Source organism: Elephantulus edwardii, unplaced genomic scaffold, assembly GCF_000299155.1.
Source record: "Elephantulus edwardii isolate Elephantulus edwardi_28Jun2011 unplaced genomic scaffold, EleEdw1.0 scaffold00121, whole genome shotgun sequence".
NCBI lineage: Eukaryota > Metazoa > Chordata > Mammalia > Macroscelidea > Macroscelididae > Elephantulus > Elephantulus edwardii.
In genome coordinates this window covers 2,193,541-2,218,533 of record NW_006399871.1, presented here as the reverse complement: position 1 = coordinate 2,218,533, position 24,993 = coordinate 2,193,541, and the positions used below count along the sequence as shown (strand labels likewise).

Below are 24,993 nucleotides of genomic sequence, written 5' to 3'. Positions count from 1 at the left end.
GCAAGAGGATTATCATACATGGGAATTCTGTGGCCACCAGTGAGCTTTGTTCTCTGGTCGTCACAGCACCATGACCAGAGCGGGGTCCAGCAGACTATGTCAGAGAGGACAAGGCCAAAGGTTTGCAGGAGTATTGAGTTCGTGAGAGGTAGGGGTACATTCAAAGCACTCTGCACCCAGGATATTCTTCAGGTCTGGGCTCTCAGGTGGTGTGACCCTTGTGGGTTTCAGAGAAACGAAAAGATAAGCCTTTCATGTGGGAGGGAGAAGGCAGATGGTCACTGGACGTGGTCACACACAGAACCCACAGGCAGCCTTCAAAAAGCACATTTTTTGAAGGCAGTGGGGTAGGGGAAAGATGAGTTGGCTCCTAACTGAATTTTTAAGGGATTTGCCGAAATTTATGCAACCCTGTTGATGATTCAGGTCAAAGTACAAGAAGCTTCCTTACCGTAAGCCAAGGGGGTCAGCTTCAGGACTGTGTGCAGTGGGCACTTGAGGTAGGGCAGCTGTTCTGTGGACCAGAAAAGGAGAGCTGGCATGTCAGGGATGCTCGGGTGAGTCCCACACACACACCCCCTCACCCCTGCCTTCCCAGGGAGGCGCACACCTGCTGCCTTGTCCAGGAAGTAGGCCAAGAGGCAGCGCATCACGGCCTGGTGGCAGATGACCAGAACATTCTCCTGCCTCTCCAGCTCCATAATGACGGGCTCCAGGCGCTGGACCAGGTCCTCATAGGACTGTAAGAACGAACAGGAAAGGGTCACTCAAACCCAGAAGATACCTCCCTACCCCAACCTGGTCCCTTATGCTTGGAGTCCTTGCCTCCTTCCCCAGCACAGGGCTGGTCGCTCAGGCCTGAGAGGCCTCATGACTCAATGCTAAGGGGCCTTCTCATGCCCCATTCATACAGGCTTACCTACTCAGTAACTGAAATTCACATGGAGGCAACTGATGAGTGTCAAAAAGATACTCTCAGGTGCACAGCAGACAGAGATGTGGTGGGAGGAAGGCGCGTAAGGGCCTCCAGTACCTCCCTGGGCTGCTGCAGCCAGTGAGGGAGAGACTTTGGAACTTCTGCCAAAGCCTGGTTGGGCTAGAAATTTCCACCAGGAGGCTAAGCCATGGGTCTTTGAGTTTCATCCTTCTCTGCACCCATGGTTCCCTGAACAAGATGAGCCTTCCTTCAACAGCAGGCCCCGTGAATGGAACATCTGATCTGTGCTTTGCTTATGGAGTGATGCCTGTAGGTTGACGTGTCCTGACCCTGGTATTTCTGAAAAGAATTGTAGATCAATTCTACTGGAAACTATCATTTCCCCTGACAATTTTTCCACGTATTAAGTTTGAAGACCCAGGTGCTTGGTTCCTTTTGCTGTTACCTGGGTTAGTTCTGAATCGAACTCTATCTGCATCAGAACATGATGTAGGAGATAAGTGATGTTGCTCAGACAGATTCATTGTTGGGGAGCGTACAGAAAAGTTGCCATGAGCCCCATGAGCCGGGTGTCTATGTGGAAGAGTTTCTTTCTCTCTCTCTATCTCTATCTCCCTCTCTCTCTCTCTGTTTGGAAGATGAGAACTTGTGGCTTTTGGTGGCCATGCCTCATCTGGAGGAGGAGTTCCCAGGTCTGGACTCAGGCTTAGTGCCTGGAGTCACAGGGAACAGCAAGACTGCCTTTTGTGACAAAATAAAGCGTCAAGAGGAAAGGCAAAGACCCAGAACAGGGTAAACGAGGACTCTGGGAGTGTCCCCAACCCCAGGTCTATTGAACAATCCATGAAAAGCTGACAACTCTCTAGGAAAGGGGCTGACCTAGTAGGGAGAATAGGGGGCCATAATTGAGCCATGCAGAGCCAGGACCACTCAGCTCAAGCCCTGCCCTTCTTAAGTCCCCACACTGGGGAAAGGGGGAAAACACAGGTGGGGAGTGGGGATCAAGCAGCACTTCCCACTCTGTGCCCAAGGAGGGGACGGAGGTCTGGGCTGTGCAGCTGGTTATGGTGGAGGTGAGATACTCTCCAGCGCCCCCTGCCTCCAAGGCCAGGCTCCTGCTGCCTACACAGCCTCGGCAGATTCCAGAGGTCTTCAGCCTCAGAGAGCACCTGTGGGCTGAGAGCAAGGCCTGAGTCCCAGAACTCCACTCACCTCTCCCTTGGGGTACCGGTACCGGTACTTGTCCTGATCTCGAAGGGCAAACTCCAGTGGATAATGATCCTGAATTTCCTCATAGGTCATTTCTTCACAGACACCCTGGGGAGACATCAATTTATCATACCTTAGGTCAGAGACCTGTGAGGGAGCAGGTGAGGATCCAGGTGTAGGAAGCACCACCTGGGCCAATGGGACCTTCCTACTGTGTTTTAGGAAAACAAGCCTTCTGGGAACACAGCATGGAGCACCCTCCTCATTTGTAAAAAATTAGCCAGGACAGTTTTGCATATCCATTCATCCACTCACCTATCTGTTCATCTACCATATAGTTTATGCCATAAAGGTACAGAAATGTTGACAACGTATCTTAGCTATCCTGTGACAATATTAATTCTGAGCATAGATTATTAGGCAAAGCATAAAGACATCACTGTCTGTATTGGAATAAACACACACACACACAGAGAGAAAGAACACAAATCCTGTTCTACAAACATCATTACAAAACATCAGAGAACAGTGCTGGTTGAAAACCCTAAGTAGAAGGAAGAAAATAATAAAAATCAGAGAAAAAATAATAAAATATGGAATAAACAATAATACAGAGAACCAACAAAGTAAAAAAGTTGGTTCTTCGAAAAAAAAAAACCCACCCCAAAATATTAAGAAATCTTTAGTTAGATTGGTAAAAAAAAGAAGAGAAGACTTAAATTACTAAAATCAGGAATGAAAGAGGGGACATTACTACAAATCTTACAGTAATAACTTTTAAAAAAGAATTAGAATAGAATACTATAAACAACTATATACCAAAAAATTAGCAGGCAAAGTGGATAAAATCTTGTAAAGGTAGAAACTTTCAAAACAGACAATAAGACCCAGAACATTAGAACATAATTATAACAGTTAGGGAAATAGAATTCTCTTGAAAAATCAAACCTACACAAACACAAACACTTCCACTAGTAAATGCTATAAAATATTTAAAGAATTAATGTATTTCTTCACAAGTTCTTCTAAAACATAGAAGAGGCAACCCTTCTCAGCTCATTCTATGAAGCAATATTTGGTATTTTTCTGAAACCAAAATCAGGCAGGCATCACAAGAAAACTACAAAAAAGAAAGAAAGAAAGACCAGTACCTCTTAGGAATATAGACTTTAAATCCTCAATAAAATATTTTAAAAAGCAAACCAAGTAATATGCAAAAATTATTATTACCATACTAAGTGTGAATTATCCCAGGAATGCAATAATTGGTTTAACAGTTGAAAAGAAAATAATTTCATAAACTATATGTGGGTGTCTAAGGTTTATCATTCCAAAATGTGCTGAAGTATTTATTGTAGTAAGGAGAGAGGATTAGGATTGATACAAGCCCCATCCTACTAGAAGCTTATATAAATTCATGGCATCTCTGTTAGGTCACTCTTTTGGGATACTTATTCTGCTGGGACACAGTATCCAGCTGCATCGCAGTTGACAGTCTGTAGGATCCTGGCCCATCACTCAGCAGACTCTGCAACTCTGGCCTGAATCACCCACAGCTGCCATCCAGCTGTGCCACAACTGACAGTCTACAAGACCCTGGCCCATCACTCACCAGTTTCTGTAAAACCAGCCTGCATACCTAGCATCATGTGAGCCATTCCCGTGATGGGTCTGAGTCTCTGGGAGACCTTCCAGGGAACCACCAAACCCAAGGAACAGAGAGGAGACAGGGAACTGAACAAAGGAAGAGCTGCTGATGCTGGCAATCATGGACTTATTATATAGCAGGTCAAGCATTTGGGACAATAATGACTTGATATACTTCTTATAAGTGGTCCGCTACAAATCTTAGCAGAACAAATTATAAAAACATCATACCAATGAAATATCCAGAATTCACTGTCATCAAATCAGTTCTGTAAATCTTTATAGGAAAAGATTTTCTATCTTTCTTTTGCAGAACAGCTGATGGATTTGAACCTTTTGGTTAAACAACCCAACCCAATATGATAAAAACTTTGATATAATCATCTCAAGAGAAGCAGAAAAATAAACAAACTCAACAAGCCTTCATAATGAAAAGTCAACAAACTTGGAAACTACAGCAATCTGAAAATTAACCCTCCAAAAACTCACAGCTCCAATTTAATGCTAAGACTGAATTCTTTACCCCTAAGATAAGGAGCTTTGATGCTGTAGTATGTAATGTTTTGCGCGCTGGTCTGTTAAGGTATAGGCCAGATGTCTATTCATCAACAATCTGAATTATGCAGATGACACAACCCTGTTTGTTGAAACTGAGGAGGACCTGAAGCGCTTGGTGCAGAAAGTCAAGGACTGCAGCATTCAATATGGACTGAGGCTCAATATAACAAAAACAACACCACTGGGCCAATTGGCAGCATCATGATAGATGGTGAAGAGACTGAGATTGTTAACAGCTTTAGTTTGCTTGGCTCCACAATCAATGCTCTTGGCATCAGCAGCCAGGAAATTAAAAGACATATTGCGATGGGAAAGTCTGCTGTTAGAGAGACCTCTCCAAAGTACTGAAGAGCAATGATGTCACTCTGGAGACTAAGGTACACCTATTACAGGCCATGGTCTTTGCAATCACTTGCTATATGTCAGAGAGCTGGAGAATGACTAGGGATGATAGAAGGGAAATTGATGCCTTTGAGTTGTGGTGATGGAGAAGAGTATTGAGTAAACCATGGACTGCTAAGAAAACAAACAGGTTCATCCTAGAGAGGGTTAAACCAGGCTGCTCCTTGGAGGCAAAGATTCTGAAGCTTTGTCTGACATATTTTGGACATGTTGGAAGGAGGGACGTCCGAGGTGGATTGATTCAGTGACTGGGGTAATGGGGGTAGGTGTGTCGGAGACAGTGAGATTGGCACAGGATAGAGCAGGGTTTAGGGCTGTTGTATGTAGGGTTGCTATGAGTCTCAAGTGACTCAATGGCAAATAACAACAACAGCTACAGAAGAAAGATGAAGTCTCTTCCTGAAAGACAATAGCCTTGGAAACCCAATGAAGGGCTGCTGTGAGTTAGAATCAGCTCAGGTGTACAGGATTGGGTTTGATCTTTATTTAAGGAAAAGAATCCTGACGGTACAGTGATTAAACATTCAGTTATTACTCTAAAGTTCAGTGGTTCAAGCCCACCAGCTGCTCCAAAGAAGAATATCAACCCAAGAAGGATAAACATAAAGAATTACTTCAACGTAAGACTCTGAAAGTTTTATTATCAGAGCTTACAAAAGCAAAACCAAAAACTCTGTACTTTCTTCATGTAAATGGGTAATGAACATATATTAGATGCTGTATACAAACAACAGATCTTTCTTTTAAAAAGTTATGCAATATTTATGAAAATTTACCATATTCTAAATAGCAAGGGGGAAAGTTTCTTAATAAATTCCTCATCATTTCTATAATGGCTGAAATTAGGGATCATATTCTGTGCTGCAAGAGAACAAAACCGGCGAGAAGATAGCCTTAAATGCTTTCACTACCGGAGAAACAAGGATGACTCTAAGTGGTCTACTCAATAAACTCTAATATTTTTTAAAACCCTAAGAGAAGTAAGTTAAAGGAAAATAATTAAGACAAAAGCAAATATTCATGGATTAGAAAACAGGAAAAAAATATAGAACTGATACAATATGAAATCTGGCTCTTTGGAAAGGATTTGATGAGTAACTAATATCCAACAAAAGAAGTACTGGCAGAATCTGTGTGGTCTGCTTCTTCATATTCTAACAGAACATGACAAAGGCAATAAGATGTCAGTATAACTATCACATTAAATAAGATTCCCCCTGAGCTGACTAGAAAAAGACTTTATAAAGGGAGCTATGGTAGCCTACTGGCAAGAAGTTGCACTGCAATCCCAGAGGTACACAGTTCAAATCCACGAGATGCTCTGCTGGAGGAGGAACAATTGCCTCCTGTACCAGTCAGATCTGATTTGACGGCACACACACAAAAAAAATTTAAAAAAGCTAAGGAAAGATTCCGGGAACTCTGGTGGCCTAGTGGTAAGAAGCTGCACTGCAACCCCAAAAGCATGCAATTCAAATCCACCAGCTGCTCCATGGGAGAAAGATGGGTAATCTTCTCCAGCATCATTGACTGCCTCTGAAAACCCGCTGGAGGGCCAGCTATTGGTCAGTTCTGGCTGGACAGCACACAATAAGGTTTACATGTAGAATCATTCTTAGATGGTCACAAGGGAGGGAAAGAGGGACAAAAATTAATAAATAGATAAATTGGGTGGGGAAAAAAAGGCAATAGACCACAAGGGACTGCTTGTTGTTTTTTATGTACCAACAAGTTGGAACTGACTCATAGGTGACTCACCACAAGGTTTTTAGAAGAAATAAATTGCACAGGAGAAGACTGCCCAACTTTTCCCTACAGTGTAGCTAGTAGATTCGACCTTCTGTCTTTGAGTTGACAGCACAACTCTTTTTTTTTTAAATGTTTTTCATTATTATTTTTTTGGGGTGTGCACCATTAAATCGAATCTGACTGGTACAGGAGGAAATTGTCCCTCCTTCTCCATAGAGAATGCTGGTAGATTCGAACTGGGATTGCAGTGCAGCTTCTTGCCTCTAGGCCACCAGAGCTCCCTGAGCAGCACAGGTCTTTTTTTTTTTCTCTCTCTCTCTCTCTGTAACTCCTCATTGTTCAGTGCAGCACAACTCTTAACGCACTAAGTCATCAGAACTCCAAGGGATTGTTTAGTCAGTGTAATGAATTAATACCATTAATCAGTTGTAATTAATTCTCTAAAACAAAATGTCTATGAATGATTGAATGAAAAACTAATATGATTTGTAAACTTTCACTCAAATAATAAAAAAAAAATCAAAATGTATATGAATGGCGGAATGTAACACCAGTTTGCTTTGTAAACTTTTGCTCAAATCATAATAAAAATAAAAAAGTCCTTTGCAGCTGATTTGTCCAGAGACTGTGAAGAAATAAAGTCTTCTGTTGAGAGTGGGTCACAATCCCTAGGTGATAGCTAGGAAGAAAATGAGAATCTCACCCCACAGCTATTCAGGAGATGGCTTCTCCTAACACAGGCATGGAAGGAGACCCCGAGCCTCAGCTAAGACTGCAGTGTTAGCTAACACCTTGGCTACAGTCGATCAGGCCCGCTGCAAAGAACCCGACCACATTCTCCAAACTCCTGATTCACAGGAACTAGGAGACCAAAGGTGCTGATGGCTAGTGAGTTACGTGTGAGGCTGCTAACTGGAAGGTCAGAAGTCTGAATCCACCAAGTTGCTCCGTGAGAAAAAATGAGCAGTCTCTTCCACTAAAGAAACTCTCTGGAAGGTGACTGTGAACCAGAATCAACTCGACAGCGGTGGGTAACTTTGTGATGCAGGACAAAGATAGGGCAGTCTGCTTCTGTAAAGATATGTACCCTTGGAGACTATGGGGCTGCTCTATTCTGTCCCATAGGGTCACTATAATTCAATCTACGTAAGTGAAACAGTAAATCTGCAGTAATCTTGGTAAGCAGTAACAGAAGACTAATATAGCGGGCATATTTTCAAAGACAAACCCAGTTGCTTTTAGGTCTGTTTCAGTGTAGACCTGTGCTCTACAGGGTGATCAATGACTGTACTCTTTCAGATGGTCGTCACCAGGCCTTCCTCCCAACACTCTTGTGGATAGATTTGAACCTTCTATTTTTTGGTTCAAAGATGTGTTGGCCATAGGTTATGAGTTAGTCAATTTGACAGCACCTAACAACAACAGTTAATATTTCTTTTGTTCACATCAGACGGGTAATATGCAGATGTCTAAACAAGGTTTAAGGGTGACACACGTCACACAAAAGCATGAACACCCAATCAACGTGCTCAAGTACAGGAAAAGGATTCCGTTAATACTTTTCATTAATAGACAAACACTTAAACTAAGCAGGGATTCCACCAAAATATCAAGAAAATTCTTTCAATCCTGCCTTATATTTAAAACTTTTCATAATAAAATATTGAAGGTATAACAAGAAGACTCAGAAAAATATATATAAATATAAAATGAAATTAGACCAAAGAATACATTTTAATCATCATCAAAGAATTACCTAAGAAACAAAGTCTCAGGTTAGGGAAGTATGTTGAAAGTAAAACCCCAGGGCTCAGAAGAGACTGGAAATCCATCAAATTCATTTTTACAATGCCAGCATAATTTAGGCATCTAAACCTGGAAAATGCAGAATAAACCAAAAACCTCAGATAAATACCACTTATCAATAAATGTTAAAAACAAACATTTTCAAGAGTAATTTATCACAACCATTTAGGCTTTATTCTAAGAATGCAGCGCAGGAGAGGAAGGCCCTCTATGAGGTGGATTGATTCAGTGACTGGGGTAATTGGGATGGGTGTGTCAGAGACAGTGTGTTTGGCACGGTACAGAGCGGAGTTTAGGGCTGTTGTACGTAGGGTCGCTATGAGTCGCAGGCGACTCGACGGCACATAACAACAACAACAACAACAATACTTTATTATCATTAAGTCCAAGGAAGGAAAAAACCCCAATAAAAGCCAATAAAAAAATAAATACTACCAGAAGTGAAAGGGAGGGAAGTCTCTTTTCAAAACTGAAAAGACAAATGCAATATATATTGCTTAAGCCCTGATTCAAAGCAATTATAAAGAACATTTATAATAAGGCACCCAAGGAATTCAAACAGAAACTAAATATTTTAATGACTATTTTTTGGTTCACATACTTTGGGCGTGTTGTCAGAAGAAGCCTTGGAAGAAAGACATCATGCATGGAAAGTAGATGTTTCAGCAAAGAAAGAGAGACCCTCAATGAGATGGACTGACACAAAGTCTTCAACAATGGGCTTAAAGCACAGCACTGATTGCCTATGACCGGAAAGGATTTCACTTCATTGTACACAGGGCTCACTGGCGCAGAGCTGGCTTGATGTGAGCTAATAATCTAGTAACAATTTTTCCCTCTTTCTTTTTTTAAATTGTGATCTTAATGAAACTTTACAGAAAAGTTGAATTTTCATTCATTCATTATTGCACATTCTCCTCCCTATCCCCCCCCCAGTTCACTTTTTTTTAAAAAAATCATTTATTGTTGCATAAGTTCCTTCTTCCGCTCCACCCATCATCCAGTTCACTTTGCTATGCACTTTATTCTGGACTGTTGTCATACAGATAATGCCTAACCACATATTCCTTTTAAACAGTTCTTTCCTTCATCTAATATGGTACTCATTATTTATCCTCTCTTTTCTTAGTTTTTCTTCAACCCCATGTCAGTCCTGTTTTATAACAGTAGTTATGCAGTAATTGTCTCTCTTAGAACAACTTTTAAGGCTTATTATTGTTATTGTTATTATTGTTGTTATTATTATTATTATTTTAATGTAAAGGATCTTTAATTTACTTTAGAATTATGTACTGAAATGAAACACTGTGTCTGAGATTAAAATAACCCAATAGAGATGGGATTGGGGAAGAGAGTGCATAAGTGAAAAAATATTGGTCATGTGTCAATCATTCCTGAAATCAGTATTGGGTAGCTAGGACTCGTTATAATATTCTCTTTACTCTTGTGCATAATGAATTTTTTTTCTACAAAAGAGTTAAAAAAACACTCCAAAATAAGGGGGAAAGCAGCTTAATATTATCATCGTTCCAAAGGTTGGAATCTCAAGAGGCAGGCTCACTAAAAAGAAGAAAACAAGGAGGTCCAACCTGCCGATCACTTTGGTGTCAACGTAATAATATGAAACAGAAGACATGAATTAGGAAGCGAAAAGCAGGATTATCCTCATTTCTGAAGATATGATAGCTCACCAAGAAAACTCGAGAGGGGGAGGAGAAATTATTCCATTTACAATAGTAAACCTAAGAGAATGAAATACTCAGGAATAAATTTAACCAAGGATGTGAAGGGTTTTGACAATAAAAATTATAAAACTTGCAGAGAGATAGTAAAAAGACCAATAAGTGAAAAGATGTCCCATGCTTTTAAGTTGAAATTGTAAGAGAAATTGTTTACAAAGAAAGCTACCTCCTTGTGGTCAAGAGGCCAGAGTTAATTAAAAAAAAAAAAAGCCAGAGCTGTCTATTTTGTTAATGGCCTCACTGTCAGCCTCCGTGGGTCTGGTCACCCCCATTGGCTGCTGTCTTACTTACTCTCCTCCCACTTTATGAGCCCAAGGACTCCTCTCCTCCAGCAGGATGTGTACTGTTGTGCCTACTGCTAACCAGCATTACAGTCCTCCCAACTCCCTGCTCCGCTCCATGATGTTTCCCTCAAACCTACAGAGCTAAAACCACCACAAGCTGAATGAGTAACATCACTTCTACGGTTGCATTCAACCTGGTGGGAGCTAGAGGACAACTCCTTGGGACCCACAAGGTTACATAAGCAGACCCTTGGTCTCCAGCCCACCTTGGTGACCTTCCACATGGAAGGAACCACTTCTTCTTTTCATGTTCAAAGGGAGATGCCTCCATGAAGTTCTGGTGAAAAGAATACCAGACTCAGTTCTCCATACTCACTGCAACTGTCTCACTTCCTGATGCCCTGGGTGTCGGCCACCTCTTAGGGCATCACCCCGTGTCCTACTGGTCTTACACAATCTTTCCTCATTAGCATGTGGCCAAGTATATATGAGCACAGAGCCCAGGCTTCCTAGACCTTGAGCCTCCTGCTCCCACTCACTCCTTTATCCACTACAATCAGGCATCAGCCGCGTCAGGCTCATGTCAAGAACCCCAGTGACCTTGTCATGACCCTCCAATGGTCAGTTTGGAGCTTGGTCTCACTTCTCACCCTGTGGACCCTGCCTTGACTTGAGACTCCCACTCACTTGGTTTCACTTCCACTTTATTAGTCACCCCTCTCTGTAGTCCTCTAAATGGTGGGGCCTCAAGGGCTGTGTCCTGAGCCCCATCCTTCCTTCCTCTTGTTCCTACCTTCTCAAGTACCATGTCTATGAGAGGATATCCAAGCCTCAATTTCTCCTCAGAGGTAGGATTGTCTCCTGGGCATCTACTCTTGAACAGCTCCTAGGAATTTCTTCCTTTCAACTTAATATATGGTGAACAAAAGAGCTAGAGTTCTTCCTCTCACGTGGATGCCTCACTTTCCTCACCAACAAGATCCCATTCCAGTCAGCCTGGATGCTCCCCTCCTTCTCACCACACAGCCAATCCCCACCATGACCTCAGGTCCCAGTACTTGACACCATTCCTGGCATACAGCAGACTCATCTAAATACGTAATGAAGAAATGAACAAACATTCCTCAAACTGACCCACTTCTCTGCCACACACTGCCACCACCTCCATTCCAGACGTCATCAGCTTCACCAGGTCACTTTAAACACCCCTGACTCATCTCCCTTCTTCAGTTCATCCTCTCACCTCACCCCAGTACAATCATGGAACACCAGTTCAGGGGGCTCTTTCTAAGCTACAAATCTCAGAGACTTCGGCTTTAGACAATGGTGGAATATCTTGTTTCCAACCACTCTCCAATGACAGTGACCAGAAAAGCCAGACAGCATGTTTTTTAGAATCTGTCTGATGTCATAAAAGACAGAGGTGACATAAGGAGTCAAGCTCTTGGAGCAAAAGGAAGCCCAAAGAGTGAACTGGATCTGTGACATCACCTTTTCCTTGGAGGTTTTGCCAATTCAAAGGTAGAAGCTGAAAGGCTGAGAGGTAGAGCAGAGAAAAGGAGTGAGTGGACAGAAGCTTGACAGGGTTTTCAGCAGTCTTGTCAAAAGTTCAGGTACCACAGGTTTTCAGTCAGAATTTTAAAGCCTCCCTACTCCCTAGGAGTCATCCATAACAAACTGTGGCTGACTCTGAGAAGAATGGGGATCCCAGAACATTTAATCATGCTAATGCGAAACCTATACTTGGACCAAGAGGCAGTAGTCAGAACAGAGCAGGGCAACACTGCATGGTTCAAAATTGGGAAGGGTGTACGCCAGGGATGTGTCCTGTCTCCATACCTTTTCAACCTGTATGCAGAGCAGATTATCCGAGAGGCTGGGCTCTATGAGGAGAAGCGTGGCGTTAGGATTAGTGGACGATCTATCAACAATCTGCGTTATGCAGATGACACAACCCTGCTCGCTGAAACTGAGGAGGACCTCATGCACTTACTGCAGAGGGTCAAGGACTGCAGCCTTCAATATGGACTGAGGCTCAATGTCCAGAAGACAAAGATTCTCGCCACTGGACCAATCGGTAGCATCAGAATGGATGGTGAAGAGATTGAGATTGTTCACAGCTTTAGTTTTCTCGGCTCCACGGTCAACACTCTTGGCACCAGTAGCCAGGAAACCAAAAAACGTATTGTGATGGGAAAGTCTGCGGTTAGGGACCTCTCTAAAGTACTCAAGAGCAACGGTGTCTCTCTGGAGACTAAGGTGCACCTGATACAGGCCATGGTTTTTGCAATCACTTGTTATGCAGAGAGTTGGACAATGACTAGAGAGGATAGAAGGGGAATTGATGCCTTTGAGCTGTGGTGCTGAAGAAGAGTACTGAATGTACCATGGACTGCCAAGAAAACAAATAGATTCATCCTAGAGAGGGTTAAACCAGGCTGCTCCTTGGAGGCAAGGATTCTGGGGCTTTGCCTGACATACTTTGGAAATGTTGTAAGGAGAGACAGGTCTTTGGAGAGGGACATCATGCTGGGCAGAGTGGAGGGACAGCGCAGGAGGGGAAGACCCTCTGTGAGTTGGATTGATTCAGTGACTGGGGTAATCAGGATGGGTGTGTCAGAGGCAATGAGATTGGCACAGGATAGAGCAGGGTTTAGGGCTGTTGTACATAGGGTCGCTATGAGTCGCAAACGACTCGACGGCACACAACAACAACAACAACTCCCTAGAAGAAGGAAGAACTGGAAATTGAGTGGCTTCTATGAAGATCAAAACTTTCCTGAGTCAGCTTGCTCCCTGACTCTGTTAAGGTGATTCACTCTTTAACTGCTCACTAGTAGATAATCAAATCCTCAAAGATGACATTAACCAGGGTCTCAAGTTAGATGTACAACTAATTGATAGAAAATGTCAAGTACTACGTAGAAAATTACCAGTTAAAAAAGTCACTAGAATTGGGGGAAATTCTCTGTATGTGCTGAATAAGATGCATAACTCGTAATTTTATTAAAAAGAGAAAATGTGTTAATTTAACTAGAGCTCAGAAATAAACATCTATGAAAAGAATCGCCTTTTTAATATTTAATTTTCGTTTTGGTGAAAAGATACACAGCAAAACCCACTCTCATTCCACAAAGTCTAGACATAATGATCAATGACATTGGTTACATTCTCCCATTGTACTAACAGTCTCCTAATTTCTCTTCTTATTATTTAACTTCCATTTAGCTAAACTCCCTGCCTTTAAACCTTCTCATCCATAATTAAAAGAACTTTTGACTTTTCTGTCTTAGACTGAATACTTTTTAAATTGCTTTTAAAGGAGTTTTTCTTTTGCTTTTCAAGGAGAGGAGCAAATGGGGGGGTGTGGAGGTGGGGTGGGCGGGAGAAAAGTGCAACAAATGAATGAATGGAATCCCAAAATCTCTGTAGATGTTCATTGAAATGAAAAATAAATAAATTAATTCAAAATTATTGCTTTTAATGTTTATATATTTGGTGGCAGGTATCAAAAAACTTTAGTCCATACTCACTTCAGCAGCACAGATACCAAAAAATTTCAGTTCGCTTTATAGCTAAATTGTATGTATATGACATGGTCTTTCCATAATTCCTTGAATGTATATAGCATTTTGTTTACCATTCGTTGAAGGGCAACATATAGAGAATTCTTAAAAATCAGTAAGTAAGGGAACTCTGGTGACCTAGTGGCAAGAAGCCACACTGCAATCCCAGAGGTATGCGGTTCAAATCCACCAGATGCTCTGCTGGAGAAGGAGGGGCAATCTCCTCCTGTACCAATCAGATCTGATTTGATGGTACACATGCAAAATAATAAAATAAAATTTAAAAAAAAAATCAGTAGGTAAAAGCAGACAGCTCAATTTAAAAAAATAAGCTAAAGCCCTTTTAAGAAATAATCAGGCGAGCTCTGGTGGCCTAGTGGCAAGAAGCTGCACTGCAATCTCAGAAGTACACGGTTCAGATCCACCAGGAACAATCTCCTCCTGTATCAGTCAGATCTGATTTGACGGTACACACAAAAAATAATGAAATGAAATAAATTTTTAAAAAAGAAATAATCAAATAGCCAATAAATAGAGTAAAACAAAGCAAAACAAACAAAAAATACTGTCATAATTAAGACAGACATAAATTTTATGTAAGAATTCAATACTGTTCAGAGGTATGCAGTTTGAATCCACCAGACGCTCTGCTGGAGAAGGCGAGAGAGGCAATCTCCTCCTGTTCCAGTCAGATCAGATTTGACAGTACACACACAAAAAAAATAATAAATTATTTAAGAAAAGAATTTAATACTGTTGTTAGGTACCACTGATTCAACTATATACAACTCATTTCGTTGTTAGGTGCCATTGAGTCGCCTGCAACCCTATATACAGAAGCTCTGCAGCCTGCCCTGTCCTGAGCCAGTCTCACTGATTCCAACACACCAACCCTCACTGCCCTAGTTACTGTATCAACCCATCTCATCTGAGATCTTCCTCTCCTGTGTCATTCTCCACTCTTCCAAGTATGATGTCCTTCTCTAAGGATCAGTCCCTCTTGGCCATGTGCCCAAATATATGAGAAGGAGCTTCAAAATCCTCGCCTCCAAAGAGAAACTTGGTTTCCCTCTCCAAGACAGACCTATTTGAGTTCTTGGCGGTATGTTCAATACTCTTCTCCGGCACCACAACTCAAAGGCATCTTCTTCTGTCATCCTTAGTCAATGTCCAGTTCTCTGATGCACAGCAATTGCAAAGACCATCGCCTGGATCAGGTGCACCTTAGTCTCTAGATGTTACTTTTCAGTACTCTGGAGAGGTCCCTGACAGCAGATTTTCCCAAAGCAATTAGTCTTTTGATTTTCTGGCTGCTGGTGCCAACATACATCTCACAGCGACCCTCTACAGCACAGCTCTGAACCTTGTCCTACCCCGCACCGTTCTCACCAGCTCTGCTAGGCTCCAGCCCACTGCTGGAGTAACTGTGTCGATCCATCTTTGTTGAGGGTCTTCCTCTTTTTCGCTGACCCTCCCCCTTTCTCAGCAGGATGTCCTTTTCTAAGGACTGGCCCCTTCACATGCCCAGAGGATGTGAGATGATATTTCACCATCCTTTTTACCACTGAGCATCCTGGTGGCCCTTCCTCCAAATAACAAGGAAAGAATAGATGGTTCTAAGAAAATGAGTTAACTGGGAAAATAGTAGAGTTAAGGCTACGTCAGAAAGAGTTAAATATAAAAGAAACGAAGAGAGGGAAAACGGTTACCGCGTCTATCTCGTTGAGGACCTTCCACTGCTCATAGGGCACACCGAGAGCTTCGGCCGTCTGGATCGTCCTCTTCATCTGGCTTGTCCAGACCTTTAAGTCCTTGATGTTCTGGTCACTGATGAACTGGGCCAGACTCTTGGCAAACTAAAACAAACAAACAAGCAAATTTAGACTCAAGAGTACGGGGCTGCCCTCAAAGTATTCCACATTCATGAGGAGACAGGAACTAACCTCTCTCTCTCTTTTCTTCTTCTTCTTCCTTGCTAACTTTCTATTGTGATTTGAGTGAATGTTTAAGGAGCAGATTGGTTTTCCATTTAACAATTCATATACACCATGTTTGAGGACACTCATTAGAATCCTCACATTGTCCTTGCATTCTTCCCACTCCCTCCCTATGTTTCCCATTTCCATTGGTCCTTCTTTTCTATCTCTTCTTGACTTCTGAACCTCACCGCTGAGCAAATGACGTTCTTTGGATCTTGAGTGGTTGATTGAGTGTTCCTCTCTATTGTTATTGATCCCCTTAGAGTTCTGTCTATCATTTGGCTGAAAGCAGAATCATGTGGGTTACCGTCATTGCAGCTTTCAAGAGGGACTAAGGACCACAGTTTTGGGGATTCCGCTCATCTTTATCAGACCAGCAGGTTGGTCTTTCTTAGGATTTTGAGTTTTTTCCCATATTTTTCTCCACTCTGATACAGATGAGCTAACCTCTTCACAGCAGCCACACACTCACAAACGCTGTCCTGGACATTTTCCTCACACCCTGAGCACAGTCGTTCCAACCACAGCTCATCACATCCTATCCCCACCCTGAACCATGTGTCCTAGGCTGCGCACCCACCCACTCAGGTCTCAGTATCTCCCTGTGAGGACTTGGGTCACTCTTGGGATTGCAACTGTTTCCAATGAGAAAGATTCAGTCAGCAACAGTTCACACAGAGGCCAGAGGCTCAGGCACTTGCCTGGTGCTTGGTGATGGCCTCCCTGTGTGATCCAGAATGTTTTAAGCTGGATGAAGTTTATCCACCTAGTCACATGGTATTATGTACACACACACACAGAGCCACCCAGAGCCCCTACCGGACCACATCACTGACCTCTCTGCCCCGAGGGGACAGTCCAGTGTCTCCACCAATCCTGCCCTTGAGGTTGAGCTCGCTCTCCCCATGCCGGCAGAGGTAGATGGAGCGAGGGGTCACATGGATGTTCATGAGGTAATAGACGATGCGGCTCTGGATGTGGTCAGCCACGCGGTTCACCACATAGCTCTGCCCCACGTCCATGATCTTGATGTAGGACAGATCCCTTTACAGAGAAGGCAGAGAGAGAGGCCTGTGAGTGCGTGCGGCTAGTGCCGCACAGAGGGCATGTCCGTCCAGCCTCAGGAACTCTGGTGCTCTGTGCCCACGTACGTCCACAGCAATCAGCAGAGCCTCCAGCATGGATCACTAGGCTGGATGGCACACAGGCCTGTCAGTGTGTGTGAGTGATGGGGTGGAGGGAGAGGTGAGGGAAGAGCAACCCAACACCGTGACACACAGACAGACCCTGTGAGAGGTGCCCAAGCATCACCATGCATCATGATCATGCTTCCAGAAGGTAACAGCCAGGGGGTGGGCCAGTCAGACTGCATCATCGCTCGTGCATTCCCCAGACCCCTTTTCTCACTTACTTCTGAGCTCTCAACGTACTGGCTGTAAGTTGAACCAAGAGACAGTTTTCTCCAGAAATGACTTGGCTGGTAAATGCTTCACCCCTCTCTTTCCTGGCCTGTTGTCCAGACCTCTGACCTTTCTGTCCCCCTGTGACCCTCTCCCTAGAACCCAATGTGGGCTGAGCAACTACTACACCCTACATGAGGTAACAGGTAGACAAGAAGCACAGGAGGATGGTGCTAGTGGCAACAGCAGATAAACCCAGTTAGCCACTGCCTCCTGCTCTGGACATGCATAGGGGCAGCGAAAGGAAAAAGACGGTTTCTCAGGTTGCTCTGGTTCAGTCTTGAGGACCTCGGGATATTGTTATTTGCATTCTCATCTGGACCATGAGATGTTGGTTTAAGACTGTGTCTTCGCCTACCAGGAAAGCAGGGGCAATTTTTACTGACACATCCATCCAGAGCCACTTCGATGACTCCCCTCCACTCCTTTAACACATGGGGTCACCAGGATTTGGAATCGACTCGAAGGGAACAAACGTGGGTTTGGGTTAATGCAGTCACATCACAGAGGCTGGAGAATTTCTGCGCTGGGTAGGGGGCACCAGGCAGTAAGCGCCCCATTTTCCTTGGCTCAAATGCATTGTTTATTCCCCCTCCCCAATATCTAAAGCATTTAATTTCAGATCTGGGAAAGCACTGAGATTCTTCTAAAAAAAAACTGCTTCCCCATATGGGAGTAGTCATTAGATTTTTATACTTTGGTTAGACTTTTGATAGCATTATTTACTTTTATGTAATTACAAATGACCCAGGCATAAGTTTACATTCCAAACCTTTTCACTTAATGTTATAGAACATACACTTCCCTGTGTTTCTGTATAATTACCATTTGGGACCACTATGTAGTATTGTACCAAGAGCCGATCTTATGATTCAAATAACTGCTGCCCTATTTCTGTTGTAAAGCAGAAGTTGGCAAATGTTAGCCCGCAAGCCAAATTCAACTGACAGTCTTTATAAATAGGTGAGTTTTGGGGAAGAGAGACACAGCCATTTATCTGCATAGTGACTGAGTCACACTGAAGAGTGGAGCATTTGCAACTGAGATACTTCATTTACCTTAAATATTTACTATGGATCCCAGCTCTCAGACCCTTGGCAGAACACTCTTGCTGATGCTAAAGGGCCTCCCACACTCACTCCTGCTTGGTCCTCCATTCCAGAAAGGGGCAAATGGCTACAGCAAACAACGAGCACTGCTATTCAGAGGGAAGGTCTGGGCACCCTTTCCCCAAAGCAAGCTGCACCTTTACAGCAGATCATGCAAGGTCTGCAAATGCCTGTGGGAAGACCATCTGTGTAGAGACTGGGGCTGGGTTTGCTGATGGAACCAGAGAAAATCTTGACTCACAGAGTTCCGGATGAGGCAGCAGGGGTTCTGCAAGTCACTGCTGGCCCACAAGTTCTGCTCCAAGGAAAGCAACACAAAAGGCCAGACAGGCTCCACCCTTTGGGGTGCCCCCCCTCCCTGCTGCATCAAGGCAGGTGTTCAAACCTCACTTCGGGTTTTCAGAGCTGCAGGGGCTCTGACTCAACCAGAAATGCCACAGAGAGCAGAGTGTCTGGGAAGCCTAAGGAGGCGGCCAACAGCGAGCACGTCTGCTGCCCATCATGTCAGCTGCCCATCACGGCTGCAGGACACGGTGCACTTCTCACTAACCTGTCCAGGTTCTCATCCAGTGACTCGTACGAGTTCTCGTAGCACTCAATGCGTCTCATGAAATCCTCCGTGGCCTCGTCGCTGTCATGGTCAACGTAGTCAGGGCTGCCCAGCTTCACTTGCTGCCGGAGCCAGACACAGAAAAAGAACACATCAGGCTTGGAGGCCAGAAACAAGAGAGGGTGGGAAGGAGAGGGGTTGGGGCTAGGCAGGAAGCCAAGGGGGGGGGGCGCTAAACTACTACGTGGGGTCTGCCGATTAGCCAGGAGCCAAAAACTGGGCTAATCTGGAAGCTGGGTGGGAACCCAGGAGCTCAAGGGAATAAAACTCCATGGGGCCAGTCCTGTTCGGAAGAGTCGAGTGGCTTCCTGATCCAAGTTTTCATATTAGTGTCAGGAGGATATGACTGAGCCCCCTGAGGTTAAAACCCTTCATCTTAGTGGATTCAGGATGATATGAGGCTGGAAAGACAAGGAGCCTGGAAGCCCCTTCTCAAACTCAGGTGTAAGACGCCTTGATAAATGGAGGGGTGGGGAGATAAGAAAGTGTGGTATGCTCTCGTCTTTTTCTAAAAAAAAAAAATTTAAAATAAAATTATGGCCCTTACCACAGAGCCAAAGCTCCTGTCTCTCCTGTCCCAGGGATGACACAGAGATGGTTTCACCCATCTGGAAGACCACCCTCAACACCAGTGGTCCTCAGGAACAACCAGACTCGCCTAGACTTTGAGGTAATAGTGCTTCCCCAACCTCAGGCTCAAGAAAGTTAAATTAAGGCAACTAAGTCCCTCGCACCAACCTAGAAAGAGACTTCAGTGTCACATGCCAACTTCATTTGATTATAGCCCCAACAAGATCAGGCACTCCACTCACCACGATATTGGCTGCTATCACCTCAGGATCCACACAGATGGACTCGACAAAGAAGGTCTGTCCGCCCAGTGGTGTCAGGATGAGCAGGAGAGAAAGAACCACAGACACAGTTAGAAATCTGGACCTGGATCCCTGGGGCTCCCACTCCACTGAGAGGCATCCAGACCAATAGCCCAGAGCCCTGGAGGGCTTTACTCTAGGGACACCTGGTTGAGGAGTTAAAAATCAGATGCCATCTAGTTCAAGACTCTCCCCTCACCTCCTCCCTCCAAAAAAGAAAAACGCAAGCAGAGGGAAAAGAGCAATTCTTTTCATCCCAAAGCACACAGGAACCATGCCAATCAAATGTCCTGCTCATACCAGGAACCTGTAGAAGGAACCCCAGGGACCCCAGAGAAGGGACATCTACAACCTGAACCAGGTGTACTGGGAGGCCTCACCTTGTAGCCATTCTGTTCCCCAAAATTAAAGATGGTTTCTCTCCGTTCTCGAGTGGTATTTGTTGCATCAAAAACCTAGGACCAAATAAAGGGTTTGGTCAGTCTCTGGCTCTCAGAGTACCATCAAGGACATCTCTGGGGATTGGCTGTCTGGCCAAGACTAGATGCTGCCTGGGCCACCTGCCTGGACAGTTACCATCATGCCTGCAAGAGCGGAGTGTGTGAATGAGGAGGGCACCCCAAAGGATCTGGGAGTCCTGGGCTCCAGGGGAGCACACCCAGCACAGAAGGGCACACTCAGTACTTCCCTGCACAAAACATTCAAGTCAGGTCTGACCACCAGGACTTCCAGCTAAATATGTCAAGCTGAACCCATGCGTAGTTCTACTCTATCTCTCCAATAAAATGGGGGCAGAGACCATATAAAACCATAAGGATGGGGAGAATAGAAAAGGAAAGGGAAGCAGATGGGAGATGCCAGTGGATTTGGCAAGACTGTCATGTGCTAACTGACTCAGAGAGGTGGAGACAGTAAAAATGTAAGAGCTCACAGAGGGGGCAAAGCCAACTAGCGCGCACGCACTCCCATTTCTGCAAAAGATGGAGGCACGGATGCACTCAATGAATAATGAGGCAAAGGTGCAAAGGAAACAGCTGGACAAGCAACAGAGCAGCAGGAGCCCAGGGCCCTTCCTCACCGAAGCCAGCCAGGCACTGACCTGCCTAAGCTTCTGTTGTTGTGTTTCATGAGCCGTCAAGTCGAATATGATTCATAGCGCCCCTATGAACAATAGCTCTGAACTTCTGAGCCAATCTCACCATCTCTGACACATCTGACCCCACTGCCACAGTCTTCCTCTCCTGCACTAGGGCTTCCTCTCCTGCACTAGGGCTTCCTCTCCTCCACAAGGTCTTCCTCTCCTGTACTAACCCTCCCAAAGCATGAAGTTCATCTCCAAGGACTGGTCTCTCCTGGCAACATGCCCAAAGTATGTGAGACAGAGCTTCAAAATCCTTGCCTCCAAGGAGCAGCCTGGTTTCACCCTCTCTAGGACAGACCTGCCTAGCATCTACAGGACACTAAAACCCACCCACCAGCACTGGCCTGACAGCTCTTACAGCATCACTTTGCAGAAAGGGCATACAGCCAGGACACTCCAGGGGGAAAGGAGACAGAGGAGGAAACGGAACAGAAGAGGCCAAAAAGCACTTACAGTTTAAAAAAAAAATTAAATTAAATTAAAAAAGCACTTACAGTTAACATCCAGAGACAGGATGCGTAACCATAAAACAAAAGTCCTAAAACTCAGAGAACAAGAAACAAACCTTTGGAAATTTAAAACACAATCATGGAATTTGAATTTTCTTTTTTTTTTCCTTTCAACCAAATGCTTTCAAGATAATATTGAGGAATCAGAACCACCACCAAAAAAGCTGAAAGAGGTAGAAAATAGGGGAAGGGGATAAAATTAGGGATCAAGCTTAGCCTGCAATCACCAGGAGTTGTAGAAAAAGTAGCTTAGAAATGTGGAATGGAGGATTAATTATCGGGGGAAAAGAATATAAAAGAATACTACATGACAATTCCCAGGTTCTGAAAGACAAAGGTTCCCTGGTGAAAAGAACCTACTCAAGGCTAAACATGTTCCTTTAGGGTCCCTCTGCACACCCTAAAAATCCCTTGTGACGTAGAGACAGGAGACGATGTCCCCTCTCCTCTTCAAGGAAGCTTTTGAGGATTAGCAAATCAGAACGCCATCAGACTTCTGTGCAAACACACTCATGTCAGAAAACCTCAGCAAAGTCATGGAAATTCTGAGGACGATATACTTCCAACCAAGAATTCTATCCTCAACCATCAAATGCAGAGACAAAACCAGAGATATTTCCAGACACGCAAGAGATCACACAAAGTATCCCCCATGCACTCTGCTCAGAGGGTGCACTTCACCAAAACAAGTCGGTTAATCAAGGAAGAAGATGAACTGGGATCAGAAGGACAGTCAATCCACGAAGGAGGAGCCAGGGTGACAGGTCTGCCACAGATGTAGAGGGTGACTGATCCAGACTGAAGCTTGAGGAACCATCAGGAGGAAGCAGAAGGAAAGAACAGCTCCTGTGTTTGACTGGATTGGGTTGAGGTATGGCCCCTGCCCACAGATACCTCTGTCCCAGCCTTGCCCACCCTTCCAGCAGCCTGGATGGGTTGATACGCAGGTGGAATTCCCTTACTCAGATGTCAGCTGGTTCCTGGAAGAGCCAGTAAATTCTGGGCAAGGTTCCTCCGCACACCAGGAGAAATCACATTTGCCAAAGACTTTGGTAACACGATATTCCTGACTTCTGCGGTAACCAACAATGTGGGTATTGAGATGGAGGTCCAGCGGGGTCTAATGCAGCCACAAGCCCAGAGGGAAATTTCTGGCCCAGCCCCAGCCCCTGGCTTATGAACAGCTGTGCTGGACTTGTGCCCAAAGACTGGGGCCCAGGGCATCTGGGGGCACACATGCTCTGCCTTGTCTTCTATCTGCTACATATTCAAAGGGGCAGCCCTGTGTGGGTCCCATGGATCAGTTTCAATTGCTACTGGGGTGTCACACTCACCGCCACATGTCCCCCCTCCTCACTAAGGAACCGGCGGACGTCACAGAGGGCTGCAAGGGCACACTGCCTTCAGGAGAGAAAACACAGGGTCAGCCTGGCACCAACCCTGGCTGCGGGAGGTTGCTAGAGCAAGGTCACATGCTACCCTAGACAAGAAAGGGGATGGGTCCTGGATCTCCCCTCTCCTTTCTCTTAACTGATGTCCAGATGCTAAAACAGTAAACAGATCCTTATACCAAAATCTAAGTCTCACGAAGTTACGGAGTGGCTCGATGTGTGCAGACTGTATGTGTGATGTGGTTTATGCTGATTTTCTTATGCTGAGTCTGGGATCTGGGTACACACAAGGCAGAGTGCCACGTGAGCAGTCCCTCGTAGAAATAGCGGGTATCAATCCTCTAAATGGGCTACCCCACAAGACAACACTTTAGATACATAGTTTCACACTGAAGGAGATAAGTCCTGGGTGACTCCCTGGGGAGAGAACTTACATGCACTTGTGCCTGGTTTTCTCTGGACTTCTCAGGCCCATGCACTTCTTCCCTTTGCTAATTTTGCTCCCTTTTGCTGTGATGAATCCTAGCAGGGAATCCTGTGAGTCTATCAGATCCCTGCACATGAAGGCAGTCTTGGCCATCCCAATACAAAGTGTATGTGCGTACTCGATTGTTTCTGTGTGCTTAGAGGATGAGCACCTTCGTGTACATGAGGGGTATGCGAGTGGGGTACACTTGCCCTTGTGTGTAAGTTGTGGATGTGAGTGATCGCACGCCTGGAAGTGTCTAGGTGTCAAGACGTGCGGATGTGCACTTACGTGTGTAAATGCATATGCAGATGAAGTGTGTGAGCCTGTGTGCACGCACCCATGTGTTCCAATGGGACGTGTGAGCACATGTGGGTATAGGGGTGCACAAGTGTGCCTGGTATGGGACTCATCCGCAGCATGTGTGTGTCTGATTGTATATTACACATGTGCCCTTGCACGTGCATATATGATCACAGGAAATCTTTCCTAGACCTTCCACTGTGTGCAGTAGCAGACCGATCTCAACATTATGGAAACAATGGAAATGGGGCGTCCATGAGATGCACTCAGCTCTCTCTCCTCATTTTATTATTATTTTTTTAAGTTTATGTTGGCTTGCTTACAAAGTTCATACACATTGTGTTTCACACTACCCTTCATTCACATTGTACTTCATTCCCTCATCTTTTTAAAAATGGTGACCTTCTTATTTTGCCAGTTATTTAAGGGGAAGTTTGGGGCTAATTTATGAGAATGGTCCAGTAGCCCCAAGGCCAGCCTCCAGCTTTGGACGCCAGTGATAGGATTTCTAGACTCAGACGGTATGCCCATGGAGGGGCCAGGTTTTCCGTTTCTACTGCTGAGTCTTCCACACCAGCTGGACAGCCCTGGACCAGCTCCACAGACTCTGTGAGCACTAACCTTTCCCCATTTGAATGAATCTCTGTATTTTGACTTTCAAGGGGTGGACTGAGCAGAAGCTGGCAGGTCTGAGATCACCAGCTCCTTGCTCTTTCCATAAACAATCTGGATTCAGACAAGCCTAGGTCCAAATTCAAACCCTGAGCAACCCAGACAATCCCATCACTTTGTGACCTTGTCAGTGTCTGGGAGACTAGATACCTTGCCAGCCACCACACAGGCCACGGGAATGAAGTTGAGACTAGTTACCTTGCCAGCCACCACACAGGCCACGGGAATGAAGTTAGTCTGGCAGTGCCTACAACCTGGGGCTGTTTCATAATTTGCATTTGATGTGTCTTTGGACCTACATACAGTTAAGTTTGGACCTGTAGTTAAGACTACAGCGATGGCCAGAAGAGTTTTAAACGGCAGATGGTCCTGTATTAAAAGTCAGGGCTCTATCAAGTAACTCACTGAATCTAAAGTTCCTCTTGGCCTTTCAGAACCTCAGTCTCCTCTCCTATAAAACTGAGTTGATCCCAACTCACAGCAACTTCCCACTGGGTTTCCAAGGCTGTGTATCTTTACAAGCAGAGATTGTCTGTCTTCCCTTCCCTTCCCTTCCCTTCCCTTCCCTTCCCTTCCCTTCC

General features: G+C 44.6%; 1 protein-coding gene across 4 annotated transcripts in view; it reads right to left on the bottom strand.

Moving 5' to 3' along the window:
* PFKFB4 (6-phosphofructo-2-kinase/fructose-2,6-biphosphatase 4) overlaps positions 1-24,993 on the bottom strand; it is a 39,224-nt gene that overhangs the window by 2,567 nt on the left and 11,664 nt on the right. For 2 of the 4 annotated variants that reach the window (XM_006892937.1, XM_006892935.1), the window contains exons 4-12: positions 22,915-22,981; positions 20,311-20,385; positions 19,871-19,927; positions 18,999-19,120; positions 16,716-16,923; positions 15,610-15,756; positions 2,150-2,254; positions 611-740; positions 452-514 (exon numbers count right to left, since the gene is read on the bottom strand). In XM_006892937.1, the coding sequence (XP_006892999.1) occupies positions 452-514; positions 611-740; positions 2,150-2,254; positions 15,610-15,756; positions 16,716-16,923; positions 18,999-19,120; positions 19,871-19,927; positions 20,311-20,385; positions 22,915-22,981 (974 nt within the window). The remainder of the gene's footprint in view (positions 1-451; positions 515-610; positions 741-2,149; positions 2,255-15,609; positions 15,757-16,715; positions 16,924-18,998; positions 19,121-19,870; positions 19,928-20,310; positions 20,386-22,914; positions 22,982-24,993) is intronic. The other 2 variants (XM_006892936.1, XM_006892938.1) reach the window with 2 other exon arrangements.